General features: G+C 43.0%; 1 protein-coding gene across 2 annotated transcripts; it reads right to left on the bottom strand.

Annotated features, from left to right (window-relative positions):
- Positions 1 to 3,591: 3,591 nt before the first annotated feature.
- scarb2a (scavenger receptor class B, member 2a) lies at positions 3,592 to 19,670 on the bottom strand. Of its 2 annotated transcripts, XM_047341290.1 has the most exons (13): positions 19,187 to 19,670; positions 14,541 to 14,698; positions 14,241 to 14,388; positions 13,811 to 14,005; positions 12,959 to 13,050; positions 11,957 to 12,076; positions 11,330 to 11,508; positions 10,595 to 10,713; positions 9,866 to 9,939; positions 9,675 to 9,726; positions 9,428 to 9,580; positions 8,336 to 8,383; positions 3,592 to 7,996 (listed from the first exon to the last, which is right to left on the bottom strand). In XM_047341290.1, the coding sequence occupies exons 1-13, from the start codon at positions 19,307 to 19,309 to the stop codon at positions 7,865 to 7,867; spliced, it is 1,593 nt and encodes a 530-aa protein (XP_047197246.1). In that variant the 5' UTR covers positions 19,310 to 19,670; the 3' UTR covers positions 3,592 to 7,864. The 2 variants fall into 2 exon arrangements, with proteins under 2 accessions (XP_047197246.1, XP_047197247.1); XM_047341291.1 differs by lacking the exon at positions 8,336 to 8,383.
- Positions 19,671 to 20,663: the final 993 nt, after the last annotated feature.

Raw genomic sequence — 20,663 nt, 5'->3', positions numbered from 1 at the left:
CCCCACACTTCACTAGTTTCGCACAGTCGCACAGTCAATTGTCAATCCACTAATAGCCCTACTGGTGTATACTGTGGGGTAAGTTAATTTACAGCAATGTGTCATTTTATGGGTACTTCAAATCTTTTGACGGTAAAAGTATTAATTTCTAAATAAAACGGGGCTGAAACGTCGTGGACTATAGTTAAAAAGTCCCCTAGAGCCCAGCATGTTGGAACTGAAGACTGAAGTACTCACAACAAGTACACACTGCGATTTTATACGATAATAATTGTCCAACAACTGGTTAGTGATCAATAAACAAAAGCAAACAAAGTTATAGTCTCTCACTTGGATTTCTGAAGGCACGACACCCCAAAGTATGAGACAATGAAATGCCTCAGGGTGTTAGCAGCATTATCTGTGTCTGTAGCTGAGTCAGTAGTTTTGCTTTCAGGGGATAATCGTTGAAGTGGGTGGAAACGTGTCCTGAGCTGCCTGCTGTTTAAACAGGGGTTTTAAAAAGCATATTGCTCAAACCAATGTTTACTCACATGGAGAGGACACATCGTCCTCTGAGGTTTTGGCAGAGAAGCAACTCCTGGGCTATGAGGACATTTTGGATCGGTCACGTTTGCGCTGGGATCTTGACTTGCAGAGACAGTAATGTTTGTAAAATTGAGATATTTGGAAATTTGAGTTAAATGAGTTAGTAATTAATAATGTTTTTTGTTTAGCAAACTATTTGCATCGTAGCGTGTCGTTCTTTGACGTCCTGCAGCTAACGTTTGTACATTTTGTCAGCGTTTAGGACGGAGGGAACTTTTCCTAACTGAGTGAGAACCACACACTGTTTATAAAAAGGGTGTGAACCAGCACAAAACGCTGAAACTTAGTTTTCTGTTGATGTTTACCTGCATGTTATAAACCTGTCCTACATGAGGTGACCCTCAGAGCACATGTATTTCCCCCAAGGCCTAACAATCTGTAGTTCCTATAGAAACATACTCTGCACAATAGGGTTACTTAAGTGATTAAGGTTTTGTTTAACTGTTTCCCCCTATTCAAGTCTTTGTGCTAAGCTACAGTCTTCTGGCTGTAGATTCACATTATAAAGACACCATTGTGGTCTGATTTTCTTCTTTCGGTGAGAAGGTAAATGAAAAAGTAAGCACTTCTTTATTCTTGTTCTTGGTCGGCTGATAAACATCAGGGTGTTTTCTCCAGGGATGGAGGCCAACCCTCCTGCCCTGCTGCTTTTCACATCCAGCCACCAAAACACTCAACACAAAAACTCACACAGTGGTGAGAAGTGGGACAAAAGCAGGGGGCAGTTAGGCCTAGTGGTTCCAGTGTGTCGGAGGAGGGGGCGTCCATTGTTCACCGGCTGCAGGTGGTCTTACAGTTGTAAAGCTGCTGGAGCTCTGCCCTAACGAAGACATCGGAATCAGCCAACTGGAGCGTCTCGAAGGACCTGACATGAACCTGCATTATTCTGTGTTCATGTGAAGGGAAATAGATATTAAAACAAAATTATAGATATAATAAACAGTTTTATAGATGTTTATTGTGGGGAGTTTATGAGCATCTATTGTCTTCCACACGAGTTGAAATACGATTTAAACCCCAGTAAATATTCCTTCAATATAGAAAGGTCTTCACACACATTGAATTCTACGTTTGCCTGTAGACAAACTTCACATTCTGCAGGTTTTTGTGCCCTAAACTCTCTCAGGGAACACACAGTTCTTTCAAGGAAATCAATCAGGACAAAGGTAAAAAACTAAAAGGTAGAAGGGGCCGTACATGAACTCAACTAGGTGCAGTCAACAGTCAACTAGGTGCAGTCAAAAGGCCTTTGGAGTGTTCGAATAAAGACGTTAAGAAATGGTTCCTCATTGTCAATCAATCATTTATTATGTTTTTTTATATTTAAATATTAAAGCAGAGATAATGAAACAAAATGTCTGACATTTTGTGGTTTCTGCTTTTCAGAAGGAGAGGACGTGCTGCTTTTTTGCTTTGTCATTGTGAATGAAATATTTAGGGATTTTGGAAGCACGACAGTTGAAGACGTCATCCTCTGGAACTTTGTGATCTGGCACCGAATTTACGGAAATGTTGATTATTGTGCTTTGTCATTATACATTATCTAATATTAAATACTCTATAGTAATGTTTTCAGTTATTATCACTTAAGATTTGGCTTCATCATATTTTTGAATTTGTGCTGATGCATTAGAACAGATCAAGAGCTGCACAACAAAAACACACAACTAATGTAGAAATGAACCAAAGAAACCCCTACATGAGACTGAGTGATGCAATCAGCCGAAGAGTCACAGTGTCCGAACGCCGTCTGCTAAATGTTACATATTGCACAAAATAATGTTTGCTGTTGCAGATTAGTTGTTATATTTAGGAGACAGGGTTTGCAGTGCAAGCAAACAAGAGCATCGACTCAACAGAGGGTCGATCGAGTCCCAAAGAAACTGAATATGTCTGACTGAAGCAGAAACTGTGAACGTGTTGACGCCTGCAGGCCCTGAAGTGATCGTCACAAGGGCCGAAACATACGAGAAGACAGCGAGATGTAACTGCCCCGAGGCTACCACTTAGAATAATGAACAGAGCCATTACACACGCATGTAACGCCCCACGTGGATTCATCTGTCACAGAAAAGTGTCGCTGTCTTGTAGTACCAGAAAACCTGCCTGAACTTGTTGCACTTCAGCGGTAAGTTTCACGTACGGGAAGAAGAGTCAGAGGTGGAGAGGGTAGAAAACAGAAAGAGTGACAGCTATTTGGCTAAAGGGATCTCGCTGTTGCACTAAAGGGAGGTTTCCTCGGAGTTTATTCAGTTTTTATGCAAAAAGTGAGTCGCGTAAATGTTCTGTCAAGTTATTCACAGAAAAAAAAGAAATGTTCAGCCGAAAGGCCTGAAACGGAAAATATTATCATAGTGATTAACACATTTCCTCCCTGGAACCATGTAAATACTGTATTTAATGCACTGATGGAAGAAATTTTCACATCCTTTAAAGTAAATATATGTAAAAGAGGGAAAAGCTTGATTGGCCCCAGTGACTGATTTGATGACATTAGTTTGTTAACTTCAACCAAGGAGCTCATGTTTTCACCTCTGTCCTTTTGTTTGTCAGCAGCATTACACAAAACAAGCTTTCTTGAACACTGTGAGTTTCGATAAGTTTCTTGACAATTTCCCAGAGAATAAATAATTCATGGCTCTTGATGAAAAAAGGGAATTTGGTGCAGATCCAAATGAAGATCCAGAGGATCCAAGTAAGAATGACATGATTAATTCATCATCAGTTATTCTGCCAATTATTGTCTCAACCATTTGATTCAACGCAAGGTTGAAAAACAATTAGAAAAATGCCCAGTTTGCAAAATAAGTGTCTCAAAATGTCTCGCTTTTTTCCAATCAGCAGTTTAAAAACCCAAAATATAGTTTACAGATAAAAAAAATATTCAATTATTAACTGATTCATCATTCGACTTTTATACTCATCTGGTTCAGCAGTTTTACCTCCTCAATAGGATTTATATTTCTCCACAGACAGTTAAACGAAAGAAAGCAGGAGACCATGTGAACTTTGCACTTCAGTGCAACTTTTATTTTTTGCAAATACACTAGAAATGTTTACAAAAGGACTGTAGAAACATCTGTGCAGTGTAAATTATCAAAACTAAAAATGGATATTACTTTGAAATCATTTTGCACCCAACATGACAAGGGGATTGTCATTTTCAGCAGCAAAACAAAATTAGTATATCTTAAGAGGAAATGTCTGTTAGTGACTTCAGAACATCGAGACATGGGAGACATGGGTTTGTTACACCGAGGAGCAAATTAAGGAAAGAAAGAAAAGGATGGTATGGCACTAGTGCTCATCCCTGAAGGAGGGCGTCATTCATCTAGACAGATTACACAGCATCAATGCTTTACTTTACTCAGTCATCAAGATAATCAGCCTTCCAGTAAATCCCTCCAGTTTGACAGAAATGGTGCATTTGGCTCCACATACATGTTTTAACTCATTAGTTCTCATACTCAAACACAAACACCCAAATGAAACCATTCATGGACACTCTTACAGACATTTTTTTTACAGGGCTCTGACTGGTCCCAGTGCAACAAACTGGTCCAACATTTACACTTTCAGGTTGTTTTTTTTTTCAGTGTGAAAAAAAAATTGAAATGATGAAGGGTATTGAAATGTGCTCGGAACTCAAGCAGAATATAACAAAATAAAACAACTAAAATCCCACTAAAGAAAAGGGAAAATACTCATACACAAGTTAAACTATCAAAAATCACAGGAACGAAAATACATAAATATTATGTGGCCGCTGACAAAACATCCACAACTTATGTTACACAGCTCTGTATTGCTCTATACTGAGATGTTTCTCACTGCTCACAAAGAGCATTGATTAATTATTTCCTTTTGCACTGGGTGGTGAAACACAATATACATCATACTACCATCTGTGATTTATATATTGTTTTTGCCTTGATGTCAAAAGGCACATTCATGCTTCCACGCACACATAACACTGTTGTAAATACTTCACATAAGTGGTGGCACAATTCAAACAAAAAAGAAAAAAGGTAGGCGGTAGTTTTGTGGCACAGCCGTTATCGCAGAGTAGAGTAAACACTGCGCTGGGGCAGATCTATGTGGGTTATCTTTGGTCAAGCAGGGACGAGCCAATGGGTTTGAAGGATTGGACTCAAAGGTCAATGTAGTCGAAGTCAGACGGGTGGAGCAGGGATGGCTCAGGTGTGTGTTTGAACAGACACTGTACAAGCAACACACACACGCCTCTTGGGATTAAGGTCTTTCAGGTTCAAGTAGATTTTTAAAATGTGAATAACGACGAACTATGAGTTTGAACAAGGTGGAGGTTCATTCACGTAAGTGAAATAAAAAAGGCCTTTAGTGAATCGATTTCACTTTAAAGAAAGAGTTCAAACACACTGGAAACACGCTGCTTCGTCTGCTGGTGGAGAGTTGGATGAGAGAGTCACAGAGCTGGAGCGAGTAAAGATTATTAAAGCATAAAGACGTGGTCCGACTTCCACTTTTCTCCAGTCGTTAAAAACTGTTTGTAGTTATGGGACTAAGTTATTTCAGGAGTTGAGAAAGTGAACTGTCATTTTCACATGGTCTAAAAAATAAAAATAAAATGTTAAATGCCCATGACAACATCCTTCAAGAGACATCGTCAAAAGTTGTGTTTTATCCAACTGACAGTCTAGTATATAAAAATATAAAATTGACTATAGGTCAAGACCAAGAAATGCAGCAGTCTCACCTTAGAGAACCTGAAGTCAAATCTTTGCTTGAAAATGATAATATAGTGTGTTCATCAACTACTTTTAGCTGGATTTTGTTTCCTTTGGACAGAGCCAGGCTGTTCAGTTTTTGTGCTAAGCTAAGCGAAACATCTCCAGTTTCATGTTGAGCAGAGAAACTGGAGAGCGGCATCGATCTCCTCTTCCTTCTCTCCAGCAGAAGCGGAACAAGCACATTTCCCACAGTGTTGAACTTCTGCTTTAAAAGGATTCTCCACCACAGTGTTCTGACAAACGACTTCTGACACCAATCTCCGATGATGCTGAAGTGGGCCCGTCCTTTCTGTCAAGTTAACTAACCCCTTCATAAACCCCAGTGATACATGTGATATGGTCCGCTAGTAGAAGAATGACTGGTTAACTGTGATAGCTTTACAAAAATGTGGTTAGTGATAACTGCTAAGTCCAATAAATGGCAGCAAGCTTTGGGCTTTGTATCTTGTGCTCAGGTGTCGCAAGGCTCGTCAACACAGAAAACCGTAAAGATTTAAGACGTGGATAAAAAAAGCCTGTGTGAGTCGACCAGAATACGAGCAAGTTATGGTTAAATACAAGTCCATAGGTTATGGCATTTTTTTTTTAGCAGCAATGACAAATACAAAAGTATATCAAAAGAAGACACTCTATGTGCTGAGAAGCAAGTTAACAGAGGCAGGGACGTCTGTTGTCCTGGAAAACATCATCAGAACCAATACTAGCCAGGACAAACATGGAAATGTACTGAACGTATGGACCACCTTCATCGAAATGAGCAGGACAAAGAAACAAAATAACACACAGGGCACAATATGCAGGCAAAGTGCAGGGAACTTTCCACGTTGACAGTGTTATGGCCCCGAATTCACTTCCCACTGGCGAACACCGACGAGTTTGACGTGTGACGAGACGAGTGTGGCGGACAGAAAAAACTGGAGACACAACAGGAAACGTAAGACAAACAGTGATTCAAGTGCTGCGTTTGCCTGAATGCCAACAGGTTCCTTGGCAAACTGTACGACTGCACAGCGGCGAGCGGTGAAGAGTCACGGCACTTGACAGTGTCTTTGACCTAACAAGCTGTAAATATATATAATAATTATAATAGGTCCCAAAAAAAACCTGGTGGCCTTGCGTCCGGCCTGGTTTTTAGCAATCCAAATTGTGCTTTCTCTAATAAGTAACAGTGTAGATGTGCAGGAGCGGCCGACACCAGAGCAAAGTCAGCGTCTCCCTGCACACCTAGAGGAGGACTGCTTGCTGGATTTGGTCAGAGGTATCTCTGTAACGTCTCCCCTTAAATATGTACAATGGCGAAAAGAGATTTCCAGCTTATATGTATGAAACATAACGAACACACTGAACCGTTGTAAGGCAGAAAGCAGGTTCAAGTCTCCCTTGTAAGATCTGTGGGTGTTGTTTTCTCCTTTTTGTTCTGAATGTGTGAAGAAGCCTAGAGGTTCGATTTTAATCGAGCTACTGTTGGTGATGTCATATCTAGCTACTAACACTTCAGCTGATTAGGACTCTGAAATGAAACTGTTTCATTTCTGTAACTAGTGTTATGGGAAAAAAAAGTGAGGCTGACAGAAAAAAAAAGGAGGTGGGGTTAAAATCACGAGTATATCAGGTGTCATGCGACATCGCGCCTGCATCAAGAAAACCAGTTGAGCATTGTCCATCACAACAGGACGTCGACGTGTTCGACAAGGTGCACAAACACTCTCACCAACAAATACTTGGAAGTGCGATGTGTGTGTGCACGCACCAATTCATCTTAGGAAGAAAAAAAAGGCAAAAATGCTATAAATAGTTTGGCTCAGACTGTTTTTTTTCTTCAATATTTTTTTTTTTACAAAAAGGATATGCCAAGTTCAGTTTTGTTAGCAAAACCATGTTGTCATCTCTGAGCCCAAGAGCTCACAGTTGTGTCCTAAGTTTCCAGTTTACAGGGGATTTTTTTTTGTATCTGTCGGGTTTGAAGTTTTCTCCTCACGCAACACCGATGGAGAGGAAAGAGCAAGAAGATGATACCCACTGCTGTTTAGGTGAGTAATAAAAACACCCTTTCAGCCATTTTAGTCAGCAGAAGATCATGCATCCTTGTGCAGCAGCGACACCTATGCTACTGTGGTCCTTCAGAAGAGTTACGGAAAAAAGGCTTGTCCTGGCCGAGCCCGTCCGGACTCCCGACGTGTTTCTGGGCCGACCAGGACGGAAATGAGGAGTAAAGGTGTGGGAGTTTGTTGTGTTGCAGTACGGCAGGCAGTGAGGGCCATGCTCAGCAGGTAGAGTAGAGGAGGACAGAAAGTCATAAGAGGGCTCAGCGAGAGCATTGTCTTTGTTCACTAAACATTTACTGGGGGTTCCGCCCCGCCCCTTTCCCTATCCTCCCCACACACACACCCCAAAAATATGTGAAACGAGCTCACTGTGTGTAAACCCCACCCGTGGTTAATGCATCACCCCTGTGCTGCTCCCTCAGCCCCCTTCCTGAGCTCCACGCTTGGCCAGGCGATTCTCCATCAACACTTCTGGGGCTCCACTGGAGACATGGCAATGTAGGAGCCGTTCTTCATTGGCTGGCTGGCGGGCGTTTCCGACGGCTCGTCCGGTTTGTCGCTGACCTGAGTGTAAGCCGTGTCGTCTTTTGCCGTCTGGAGGGGGAGAGTCAGGAGGACAGGAGGTGTCAGTACAAACCAAAGCACTGGCAAGACGTCCACATAGTCACACAATTAACACAGACATTGAAATGGGAATTAATGTTTTGACTGATGTTCACAGTAAACCACCACAACGTCAATATGAAGCAGTTACAACAAAAACACCCCAGAAATTATGAACGTAATTAAACAATGACCAATTACACTGTGAGGCGAGAACTCAAAAAGGGAATATCATGCCCCGTACAGACAATTAAAAATGATAATAATCAGAGATGATGGATAACAAATTGAAAAATGAGAATAGCAAACAAGGCAAAAAAGAAGACTTACAGCAAAAGAATGAAAAGCTTCAGTAAAAACAATACGTTTTACTTCATTCTAAAACAGAAAAAGAAAAAAGGGGGGGTTACAGAAAATTAAAATTAGAACATGTTAATACAACACTTTGTCACATTGCAATTAAGCAAAAACATTCAATGCAAGTATGAGGCTGAAGTCTGTCCAAAGGAAAACAAGATCCAGGCAAATTGTAGACTCCAGCAAATCTGCTGCTCATTAATTAACACGGTAGAATCCTGTTTCTTCAATGCATACAAAAATACAAAGTTTGGAGTTGGTTGTTAGCTTTGGACAGAGTCAGTCAGGCGAGCCAATTTACCCTCTTCCAGTCTTTATGATAAGCTATGCTAAGCTAACTGCCTCCTGGCATTATTCATATTCACACATATTTAAAACAGACATGAATATTCTCATCTAAAAGGCAAATATTTCATTAACATGCATGTAACGCGCCACTCTCTGGAAAATGAATAACCTGAACTACAACAATACAGACGGCAGACAGGCCAGAGTTCGTATCATCGATCCTGCACTAACGGGAGATAAGAGGTGAACATGTGCGGCTCCTCATTCTCGGGACTATTCCAGTTCAAAGCCCTTTGGTTCTCGGCAGTGCTACGACAGGTCACAGCTTCACGGAACAGAAGGGAGCTTAGATACTTTCTTTCTGAATACTCAGATTTGTTCGATTCATCCAAAGATGCATCGACTTGTTAGAAAATATTCAGCGAGGAAAAAAAAATGTAATAATAAAACGACATTTGATCCAGAATTGTAGAAACTGCTCATGCACGCTCTGCTGTGCAGGAATCATGCAGTGCGTTAGTTAACATGCGTGTAAGCTGGGCGAGGTTAGTGCATAAAAAATGTTCATCATGCAAAAACCCAGTCAACACAAAAAAATAAAAAAAAAAAAATTAAAAAAAAAAAAATAAAAAATCGGATTTACTGTGACGTATCACTACACGCTAGCTTTCCTCTAGGTCCCATATATACGCTGTAAAGCTCATGTCAGTGGGTAACTGTGGGGGATTAATGACACTCCAGGATTATTAAGGCCACAGAACCGGCGGCGGATCCTACCTTCTTTTGGCGGTTTCGGCAGAACAAGACTACCAGCACCAGCAGCAGGATGACGCCCAAGCCCACGATGAGCAAGGGGAAGTTGGACACCAGCGTCACAATCAGGAGCAGCGTCCTCATCTGGGAAGCCGATTCATCATCAATCGTCGCCGTCTATGGTTTCGAGAGAGGAGACAGTGTTCACTAATGATTTTCACTCATCAGAATAGCTTTGTTTCAGTTGGTGCTAAAGGTGGGGGGTCCTCACCTCATTGACGAACATGATGGGGAAAATGGTCTCGTTGATGTACTTGGTTTTGCTGCGGGGCAGAAAGAGAGAGAGACACAGAGAGGCGGGGAGGTCAGAGAGAACATCTGGCTCAACATGAGGCCAAAATGAAATGGGGACAGAGTGTGGTAACGGGGAAGTGGGTCAGGGTTCAGCAAAGTTCGACTTACGGGAACCCTTGGACTCTCTTCAGGATGATATTGAGCTGGGCTCGCTTGCAGGCACGAATGGGAACTCCTGTGGTCTAAATAAAAGGAGAGACAGAGACTTTATTATAGGACGGAGCAGAGAAGTTTCAGTGAATATTAGCATATCTTTTATTTTCTCTTCTGTCTTCTCACAGATTTGAAGAAAACTGACCATTAAAATGTGAAAAAATAAAAGAATGAGAATAAATGTGCATACATTTGGTTTAAGCAGGGAAAAATCTACCATTTTGTTTGGTATTTTTGTCAAAGTATAAAGTAAATATCGATTTTATTCATCCGTTGACATTATTATTGTTAAAATGAGCATCAGTTGATTCAAGTTATCTGTAAGTGAACCTTAAAAATCTATTGAAATAAGTTTATAATAATTTATCCTAAGAAGTGAGAGTAACTAATCAATTCAATACCTTCACATTCTTATTTTTCTTGCCTATCATGTAGATATTTATTTTCACAAATTCTTTTAAATTAAATATATGAATATTGTAAGAACGCCAGAGCCATGTATATCTTACATAAGGTATGTTACCCTCTCTAACCATTTAACTTGACTAATCAGAACCAAACACAAACCCCCTCAATGCAATCAAAAACACAGAGAGCTTTACAAGCAAAGGAACTCTTCTCATTTAGATAAGATCGTCATAAACCAGACACACGGCCTCTAATCTGTTCTCATCGGAGTCGTACCGGTTGCAGGTCGAGGTACGTCTCGTGCTCCTCCTTGTTGGGGCTGAGCCCGTCGACGGCGTTGATGTACTTGGGGTCGGCTTGATAGAAGTGTGGGAAAGACACCACGATGGGAGCGCCTTGAGGGAAACAAGGGAGACAAACACATAAATAAAAATATGACTCAGTCTTTGTTTGAATGTGGAGAATGATTCCTTGGAAATACAACGGGCCGGGAAGAGGAATATCAGCAACTGGTATTGTGCAATAAGCAAAATTACAACAGGGAGTAAACCTGCCCCTGTACCGTTAAACCTGTCAGAACTTTTAGACCAAACATATGTTGTGAAAAACTATGATACAGATTTTTTAAAATACCTATGTAAACTATACAAACAGTAGGGGTTACAGTGACATATCTTTTCATGATACTACAACGACCTCCTGTGACAATCCTAGAGCAGATTACCTTATCCGAGCAATCACACTCGATGGCCACCATAAAATACTTCAATAGTCACTGCATGCAGTCAGCGCAGTTAATCATTGAACCCTGGGTTGAGTAAAACCTGGTGTGCTCAAAACACCGAGACACCAGGGCAGGGGCAGCTGACCGAACGACCATTTTAAGGCGGGGTGTAGAGAGACGGAGGGGGCTGAAAATGTGTCATGGGACTGGTTTGGGGTCATGAGAGGGAAGTGGGTGAAGGGTAACCGGGTCAGGCTCGATGGCAGCAGAGGGGGGGTTGTTCCTACCTTCTCGACAAACGCTGACTTTTAACACCCCGGTGCCGAGACAGTCTCCAGCGGGCACGCAGAAGCCCTCGTTGCTGGGGTTGTCCTTGGGGCTCATGAGGACGTCATTGGGGGGTGCGAAGCGGTACGCCTGGATGCCTTTCACCTCCACGTCTCTCACGTAGGCCAAATGAATGGACCTGTGGACAGGAAGCAGAGTCAGCGTCTAATTTTGGGGATTTATAAAATGAGATCTAGTCCAAGAGACTCTTCAGAAGTCTAAATAAAGACCTCGACAACCAACAACAGGAAGGAAATGTTGAAATGCTATTGTCATCCTCTTAATCTTCGAGTCTAACCTCAGCAGTTAGGGCTGTAAATAAATAGCCGCCATCTATGGGACGTCCACTTCCTGTACGATTAGCTTTCCAGGTGCATTCAGGTCAAACTCCTGTCTTCACATACGTGTTTTGAATTTACCGTTTGCCTTATCTGAAGTTATATTAACCACGATTCCGTATCAGTGGATGTGTCAGCATGTGACTCAGCCCCTTGAACCTGACAGGAAGTTCTGGTGCTCGTGCTGCCTGGATGCTTTGACTGTAAACAAATTCATATCCACACGAGCACACACACACATACACACACCTGCAGAGATCAGCGGCGAAGATGTAGAGCAGCTCGCTCCTGTTGATCAGCGGGTGGAAGACGGCGCCGTCCGTACCGTTGATCATGTTGCTCTGATCGGACGACCACCACGACATCTTGCTGTTGATTTGCAGAAAACAAGCTACATCAGTGCTACACTCGAGTACAAGGACATTTCGTAGTATTTTCATTTATCGCACTGGATATACACGTTACTTCTTACTTTGTTTTTACTGAAGTTGTGCATCAGATATAGTTACTAGTTCCTTTTGAGATTAAGATTAAAAATACAATGAGGATCAAACAGTTTTTCCATCTTTATTGGGTTGTGAGCTCTATCTCGCACTGTGCACTTTTGAATTGATCTCCTTGCACTTTTTCTTATTGAACAGATTCAGTGTGGAGTGCTGACTCGGAGGTTTCCTTCTGTACTGAAGCTGGAGAGTTGTCTCTCACTTGCAAGTCAATCTTCATAAAAGCTTCTGAGTAAATGTAATAAGTTTGTCTATAGAGTGATGGAGTGAAACATGGACATTTTTATCATTTCACACCGTCCATACTCAACAACTGAATCAGTTTACCATCGTGTATGGCAAAAGAAAAATTTCAAATCTGACTGTTACAGAAGCTGAAGGCAGCAAATGTTTGGCTGTTTAATTTCTGACGATTGTAGTCTGATTTTAAATGAAGTAGATTAACTTGTAATGGAGTATTTTTACACCATGCTATTGGTACTTTTACTTTAGTACTATCCAGCTACTGCTGGATTTTACTTGTACGTGTTGATCACATTCAAGGTACAAAGTCACTTGCGATGTACAAACAACTCATTTTGCAATCGTGCTGCAATCCTCCGCTGGACTTTCAGATGCAGGTCGTAAATGTGAATATCGTGACTGGGAGGAAATGATGTGTGCTGACAAGAGAGTGTTTTCGATCATTGAGAAGAAGAGAGACAATGAAATGTTTAAGAGCGCGTCTACAGCTGATATGAGTCTTCACCTCATGCCGTTCCAGGTGTCGATCTTGCCAAAATCCATGTAGTTCTCCTCGCCGGTGTGGAAGACAAACTCTCCTTCATGAGTGCCATTTTTCTGTGGAAAACAACACAGGGCTCAGTCAAGGCTGCTGTGACTGACAGCAGAGATGCAGCGTTCACGTCTACTGACAAAGGACCATGGGAAAGAAACGCTGCTTTGTATTTGTCAGCGATATGCCCCTTACGAGTATCGCTCAGACACAATGACGGACTTAGTAATTTGTTGAAGAACATAAAAACATGTTTTCACATTAACTGGTTTGACCTCAGAAAAACTTTCTTTGGCATTTTAAAAGCAGTCTTTGTGTTTGGCGCCGCAACTAACAACTTGAGTGTGAGAAACGTTCGAAGATTGTGAAAAATATTGATCAGTCGTCTCCAAATTTCTCGTTTTCATCCAAATCCCAAAGATAATCAGTTAAGCATCAAATATGACAAGATACAAGCATCAAGTTGTCCCATTAGAGGCTGAGCGTGGATTTAATTGACTTAAAATTACTCAAAATGAATCATCTCTTTAAAAAAAAAAAAAGTGTTGATTCATTGTTTTAGTTTTGTTTATCTTACTCAAAATGCATCCCTCAGCGTCACGAGGCCGGTGATGCAGATTAAATAAGGAAGCACAATCCTCTTCCATCAGCATGTGGGGAATCTCACTTCTTACATGACGCCGCCACAAACTTCCTCTTGTCTGTTGTTTAGTAACCCTGAACAACCAACATCCAAGAGGTTTCTCAAGGTTTTTCTCAAGCCTCTGACAATCGCTTTTTAGGGAGAGCAAAGTGAGTCTAACTTTCCCCCCCCCAGCCGCTCACCTTCCACATCAGGCCAAAATTCTCGTCCACATCCGGCTGCAGGGCGTGGATCTTTGAGAGCAGAGGGTCTTTGAATCCCCACAGGACCTCGTGGACACTGCGGTTCATGAACATCTCAATTCCCAGACTGTTCATGTACATGGAGACGAAAGTACGCAGGACGAAGGAGTAGGTTTTCAGCTCGTTCATCACCGCCTGAAGGAGAAAAAGAGAAGGGAAACATTGGAGGCAACGGTGAGACGCTTTGGGGGAAAGCTCGTGACAGAGTGGTTTGTATGGTCACAACATCAGAATGTCCCAATAAATGTAAGAGGACAATAGATACCAGTGTGTGAAAAATAAACACACAAATAACTTAAAGGATGTGTTGGAGCGGCTGCTGCACATCATAACAACACACATTACTCTGTACAGACACCACAAGTCTTACCACAAGTGGAATGTTGACAGTCGTGAGGATGTCAACCTTGGGATCCCCAGCGGACTTCTCGGGCACAAAGACAAAGGATTTGGGGTTCACGGCGAAAATCTTGGTGCCATTCTCCAGGAATGTTACGTTTTCCCTTGGCCTGTATTCCCTGGTGTTGAAATGTTATCAGCGGGTTAGTCCGGATATCTTTCTTTTTGTGATTTTTACAACCAGTTTCCTTTTCCATCACTACACAGTATTACAGCTGCCCCCCTACTTCCTATTCAATCTTTGAGTTTAGGTGTTCACAACAAAACCCACCTGTAAGTATATGGTCCGATCTGTTTGACAGCCGCCTTCCCGCCTTTCAGGAACACCTCTGGATTGGTCACATTGAAGAAGTAATACTCCATGTAAACAGGCGGTGGTGGATTCTTCCATGACTCAAACATTTGGCTCTTCTCCGTCAAAGTAATTTCCTGTCAGCAGAAAAAGAAAAAAACACATTCAAATTGAAAAACGGCAAAAAAAGAAAAAGCTCCACAAGCTGAGCTCATAAAAAACATGTGGTTTCTCAAATTTGCCACACTGGTATATTCACGTTTTCGAACAGTCGGACAGAGCACCCAGCACTTTACTGGGAGGAGTTGGTGCCGGGCCAAAACCTTGATACCTGAGGGAGGCAGAGAAAACGTCCTTCACAGCTGAAAAACTGTCAGGACGGGCACAAAGTGTGGGCAAAAACAAAAACACTAGTCACTGACCTCGGCATGCCAAGGCAGGACTCTATCTGCAGACTGATAGTCAGCCCACACGCAAACCAGCAGATGTGTTGCAATCGTCAGTGTAGCAATTAGCTTTCTCTGCAGTCAATAGCCGTTAAACTACGTGCAAAATGGTCAGTTGCGTTTTTATGTTCAGCCTGTACAGGTCAAAGCAACCGCTACAAGGAAGAAGTGGTTTCAGACATGTTCTCGCTGTGATCGCGTGGAGAGGAACGAGCCTGGAAGCTGCGCTTGCTCGTAAACGTGTGTGTGTGTGTGTGTGACATAAGCCTGGTTGCCACATGTATGAACATGAGCAATCAGTAACCTTTAAACTACAACATCCGACTGTGTTAGAAAGCCGAAGAGGTCTGTTGACCGGAGGAAAAGGGAGCGAGCCTTTTTCCATTCTTCGGGGTATTTTTAAACTTTTGGAAGGAGAAAATGACCCACTTCCTCTCGTGCCTTTTTAATGGGAGAGTTTCTGAAAACCACCTGTCCCCTGAACACAACACACTCAAGAGGGGCACTACATTGTCTTCTGCACTCGAGACTTTGAGAACATTGTAGCTTGGGGTGTGGTTTGCACTTCCTGTTTATGTTGTAACTTCCGACATTTAAACATGTTTTGCTCTATACAATTGTTTGCCGGGTTTCGGTGCATCATCTCCCACCTCCACATCGAATGTGGGGTTTTGAAAAGTGTCAAGAGGGGGTCAGACAAGATATCGACTTTGGAAAAAGAAGGTTCAACTGAGGAGAAACATAAGATTCAAACAAACCAAAAAAAAGGAAAGTCCTCATTAAGCTGATATGGATATGTGGTTATGAATTACACCCTTTACCCATAGGACACATCTAAAATGTCCATATAATGTTATAATTTCCACGAGCACATAACATCTTAAATGTCTTGATTTGTTGAACCCATAAAGACAAAACCTAAAGATCTTCAGTTTACAGTGATGTACAAAAAATATATATTTTCTATTTATATAAAAAAGGGATTTATTATGGAGTTCAGCACCTTTTATATAAGCCTGTAGAGTCAGCTGTATCTTTTCTTTTTCTAAAAATCAAGAACTACTTTTGTTGCATTGCCCAATTTCAGATTTAACCCTGCAAACAATCAGTCACATTAAATCCTTAAACAATCAGTTCCACGATTTTGATGCTGCGGCTGACTAACTGCTTCCAAGAAAAGGTTTTCAGAATGAGAGAAGACAAACTGAAAAAAAGAACAAGCAGAACTTGGAAGAATTAAAGCTGTGAGATGCTCCTGGAGCCTTGAGAATTCTGCTTCTTAATTGTGAGCTGAAGAAGAAGCAGCATGTGCTATCCGGTCGGTGCAGGACAGAACTTGTAGAAAACGTCACGCTAAACTAAAAGATTGAATCATTTGGCCACTTTTCAAAACAAAATGTCAATACTGTCATTTCTAAAAAAAAAAAAACAGGCGTTGCTCATCTGACCTTTACCCTGCAGCAACTTAAAGGCAAATGTAGTGTGACTGCCGCCTGCGTGGATCACTGTGTTTTCCAACCTTGAGTAAAAGGTCTTTCAAAAGGCCTTCAAAGTTAAACGAGGAACATTTATCTCCCTGAACAGAAACCTTGCTCTATCACCTAAGAAAGAAAAAAACACAAGTGAGGGACAAAGCAGAGAGAGGTTTGTGCGTGAGACCAAAATGCTGCGTTATCCATTCGTTGGTGGGAAGGCCGAGATAAAACAAACAATGATGGTGATATGACACATGGTTTAACCAAACAGCTTAAGGCACAGCTTGGGTGTGGTGTGACAAGATCCTGTTTTAAGCTGCCATAGAGGAACTTAATTAAAAGCAAAAGGAAATCTATCATCTATTCCGGCTCCTGTATTGCAGATTTTGCGTTTAAGCCGAGCGCGGACGTCACATTTTGAGCTAAAACATGACCTTGTTCTTGAAGCTTTTAGCCCAAACAGTCCTAATACCTTGAAAAGTCTCCTCTCCTGAACAGGGCGGAGAGGAGTGGCATGACGGGGTGTTTTTTTTCCTTTTCAATTTGCGCTGAACAGCTCGGAATAGGCCGACGCTGAACAACAACAACAACAACAACAAGGCGGCATGGAGTTTGCTTCCAGACAAAAAAAATCAGGGCCCTGAGGCCAAGGAGTCTGTCAAATTCCTCACATGACTTGTGCATTGTTTCGATCCACACCCTGCTCAGCAAGAAATACAGAGTCTGCGTCCTGGAGCTTGGAACAACTCAGCTACATCATTATTTAAAAAGAGAGCCTCAGTCCACGGATTTTCTGAAGTCCGTTCAGCATGTCGACTCCTGTCTAATTCAATGGACAGACTGCGGCGAAAGAGGATTAGCTATGCTGTCATTTTGGGTAAATCGCCGGCCACATCAGAATTAGGTCCCCCGTAGATGAACTTTGACTGACTCTGTTAATTTGGGTCCGCTGGCATGCCATCCAAATTTATCTCCAGGAGGGGGAAGCGGTGTTAGAAGGCAGCTGTTTGAGTCTCCAACTTGGACAAATAGTCCCCAACAAGCTTTTCTGCTGAGCCGCTTCTGTATTTTATTCATCTCCGTCTTAGGGCGGCGGGGATGGAGAGCGACTTTGTGAGGGGGCGAGATGCCGGGAGATTTTTTAAGTCCAGATCATGAGTTTCACAGAGCATCCACCATTCATGGCAATAAGAGGAATGTGAGGCATTTTAAGGGGCAGGCGGCAGCAGTACGAAAGCCGGGTGGGAAAGCCGGGTGGGATAGGGTGTCAAATGCCAAGACCTCCCCACCCCAGCACTCCTATAGATATAACTTAAATGTACATAATTCACTTCATACACTAATGTGGGTGTTTCTACACAGATATACCGCCGTTTGCCCTTATTTTGATGGGAGCAAAAAGTCGATGATAACATCAATCTAACTGTCACATGATCACCGCCCTGCATGTTGAGCTCACTCTGGAGGTGTGGGTGAAAAAGAGTGACTGTTGTGGTCGTTTCTGTGCAATTTGCATGTTTTTAGTGCAAGTATTACAACTCCACACAAGTGAGCCAGGGTTAGGACAGCATATTGAAGAGCCATGCATTTGAGTCGCAGCTATTTAACCATTAACAATACCTCTAAAACCCCGTATGAGAGACAGATGATGCACCAATCACATGAATGCATTTTTTTGGTCTGGTCAATTCATGTTGGATGCTCGGGTTTACAGAAAGGTGGGCATCTGACACACGGTGCACAACTACCACTGGAAGTCAGGCACGCCACCGATTCGCCAGCCCCACTCGCCCTATAGCTCCCTTCCCCCCCCACATCCATCCCACCCAGCCAGCCCCGCACACCTCCCTCCCTCCCCCCCAACCTAGCGTGTCCTTGCCGGCTGGAGATATCAACTACTACTACGGGCAACACTACTCAAAACAGTGTGTGCACCGAGCCCGCAATCTGCAGAAATGTGTCACCGGGTCATGCGCACAGGTCTCAGCCAGGAGGAGGAAACCCCATCGTGCCTTTTGCCCCCTTTTCTCCACATCCATGTAACGACAAGCTGATTGACGCCTGTCACATCAGGTTTAAGGAGATTAAACACAACATTAAATGGGGTTACGGTCCTTTTCTTCCCCGTGTGAGTGCATTTCTACACAAAGCAACGCGCATATTACGCATTTGCCAAACGTTAAAATCTTACATGCGGATTAATCACCCGTCTCTGTGCAAGCTCGAAGCACGAAAACCACCGAAGCTGCACAACTACACGGACTGGGACTTACACGCTGCTCAACCTCGGATCATGCGGATCCATTAGGAGGGAGGGAGGGAGGGAGGGGGGTGTGTGGGGGGGGGATTCTTCGGCTCCATCCCGCGAGGCTGGAAGTGCACAATGCAGCAGAACACAAACCACCAGTAATGTAACAACAGATATAAAATAAAAATAAGAAAACACACACACACACACACACACACACAGACACAGACACACAATGATCTGTCAGTGAAGTGGAGGGTGGTGTGACCCTGCGCGTCGCCCCGCCGGTGGGGATGCTGAATGCAGCACGGACTGGCCACTGCAGAGGAGACGGTTTCACGTTTAAACCCCCTCAAGTGTGACAGACGATGGGAAAAAGGCGTGAAAAGGAGAGAGAAATCACACCGGAAATGCGTCCACGGTTACAATTATCACTCAAAATTGGGTCCAACTCACCTTTTTTAACCGGCTGTGGATCATTGTTTGGAAGACTTGAGCCACGACCAGGGCGATCCCCACGATCAGGAGGTGAGCGCACACGATGCCGGTGGCGTAAATGGCACAGGATCTCCGCGTCATGATGCCGGGCGGTGGTGGGGGGTGGTTGTCCTCTCCGGGTTAAAAAAAAACTTCACGAAAGTCCCCAGAAAATGAGATCGAATGAGCGAAAAGGCAGCGAGAAGGCGAGGCGCGTGGGAGCCGTCGTTTTTCCTGAGCCGCAGCTGGGGGGGGGATTTGGAACTTATGTCTCCCGGATGCCGGAGAGAAAGGGACACTTGGTCTGTTTAAAAAGAAATAAAAAATGGCCAGAGAGATCTACGAGGAGACAGAAAGAGATGCTGGTCCTGCTCGCACCGGCGGTGGAATGAAACAGCGGCTCTCGGCGCGTCGGGACGTAGAAGAAGAAGTGATGGTCCTCCTCCTCCCCTTCCTCTACGCTTTAATGAACAGTCAGGCAAAAAAAAAAGGGTCGGATGCCTGGGCGGTGGGTGTGTGTAACTAGGAACAAAAAAAATAAAAGAGGCAGTTTTGGTGTTTTCTTTACACGGTAGTGAAGTCACTACCTTCTATGCAAACACTCATATACTAAAACAATTATCTTTCTTAATCGTGCCGTGCCTTAGTGTGTGCGCGCTTTTACGCACGACAACCAGTTTTGGCGTCGTTCTAATTTAAATATTTGTTTCTACAACAACTGATATTTTCAGTTTTAAAACAAGTTTGTAATCCACCAGGGTTTAAGAGTTTAGCAGCAGCTTGCTCTCATCCAAATGCAAGAAGTTGGTTGTATCCACCTGGCGAACGGTATATACTTAATTTGTCTTCTCATCTTCTATGACATCAAAGGAGCCTTCTCCTAAATTAAGATGAAAGAATATAAACTATAACGGAATTTATGCATGCAAGAACACAAGAAATGAATAAATGTCATTTTTGACAGCAGTAGAAGGGGTTTGCAGAGCCTGTTTATCAAGGGGTTTATGAGCTTATCTTGTGTATAACGGTGCCACAGACTTGACTGGGATGGTGTTTTTAACTATTTTACACTGGTGTGAAACAGATGTTCGTCGTCTTCAAATGTGCATACGATCGGAGAAAACTCCACGTTTTATAAAGACTCCCGCTATCTCGCCTCATCGCGGCTCCTTAAATAAGCCCAGCTAGACATGAATAATGAGCCATTCAAACCACCGTCCACCGCTGACGTGGGCTCTTTGTGCTACCAGAGGCTGCTCTGATTGGCCGCCGCCCTCCCGGACCACCGGTCCCTCTGGCTCTGATTGGTGTGACGCGAGCGAGTGCCATACTGAACGTGATCGACTGATTTCGGGGCGGGGCTCCTATAAAGGGGGAACCAGGCGGCGTGATGTTCTGCAGGAGGATGTGGAGCCACTGCTGCTGGAGCCCACTGAAACCGCACATGCCTGTGTAG

Source organism: Hippoglossus stenolepis, chromosome 9, assembly GCF_022539355.2.
Source record: "Hippoglossus stenolepis isolate QCI-W04-F060 chromosome 9, HSTE1.2, whole genome shotgun sequence".
Taxonomy (NCBI): Eukaryota; Metazoa; Chordata; class Actinopteri; order Pleuronectiformes; family Pleuronectidae; genus Hippoglossus; species Hippoglossus stenolepis.
This window is presented reverse-complemented; position numbering and strand designations above follow the sequence as displayed.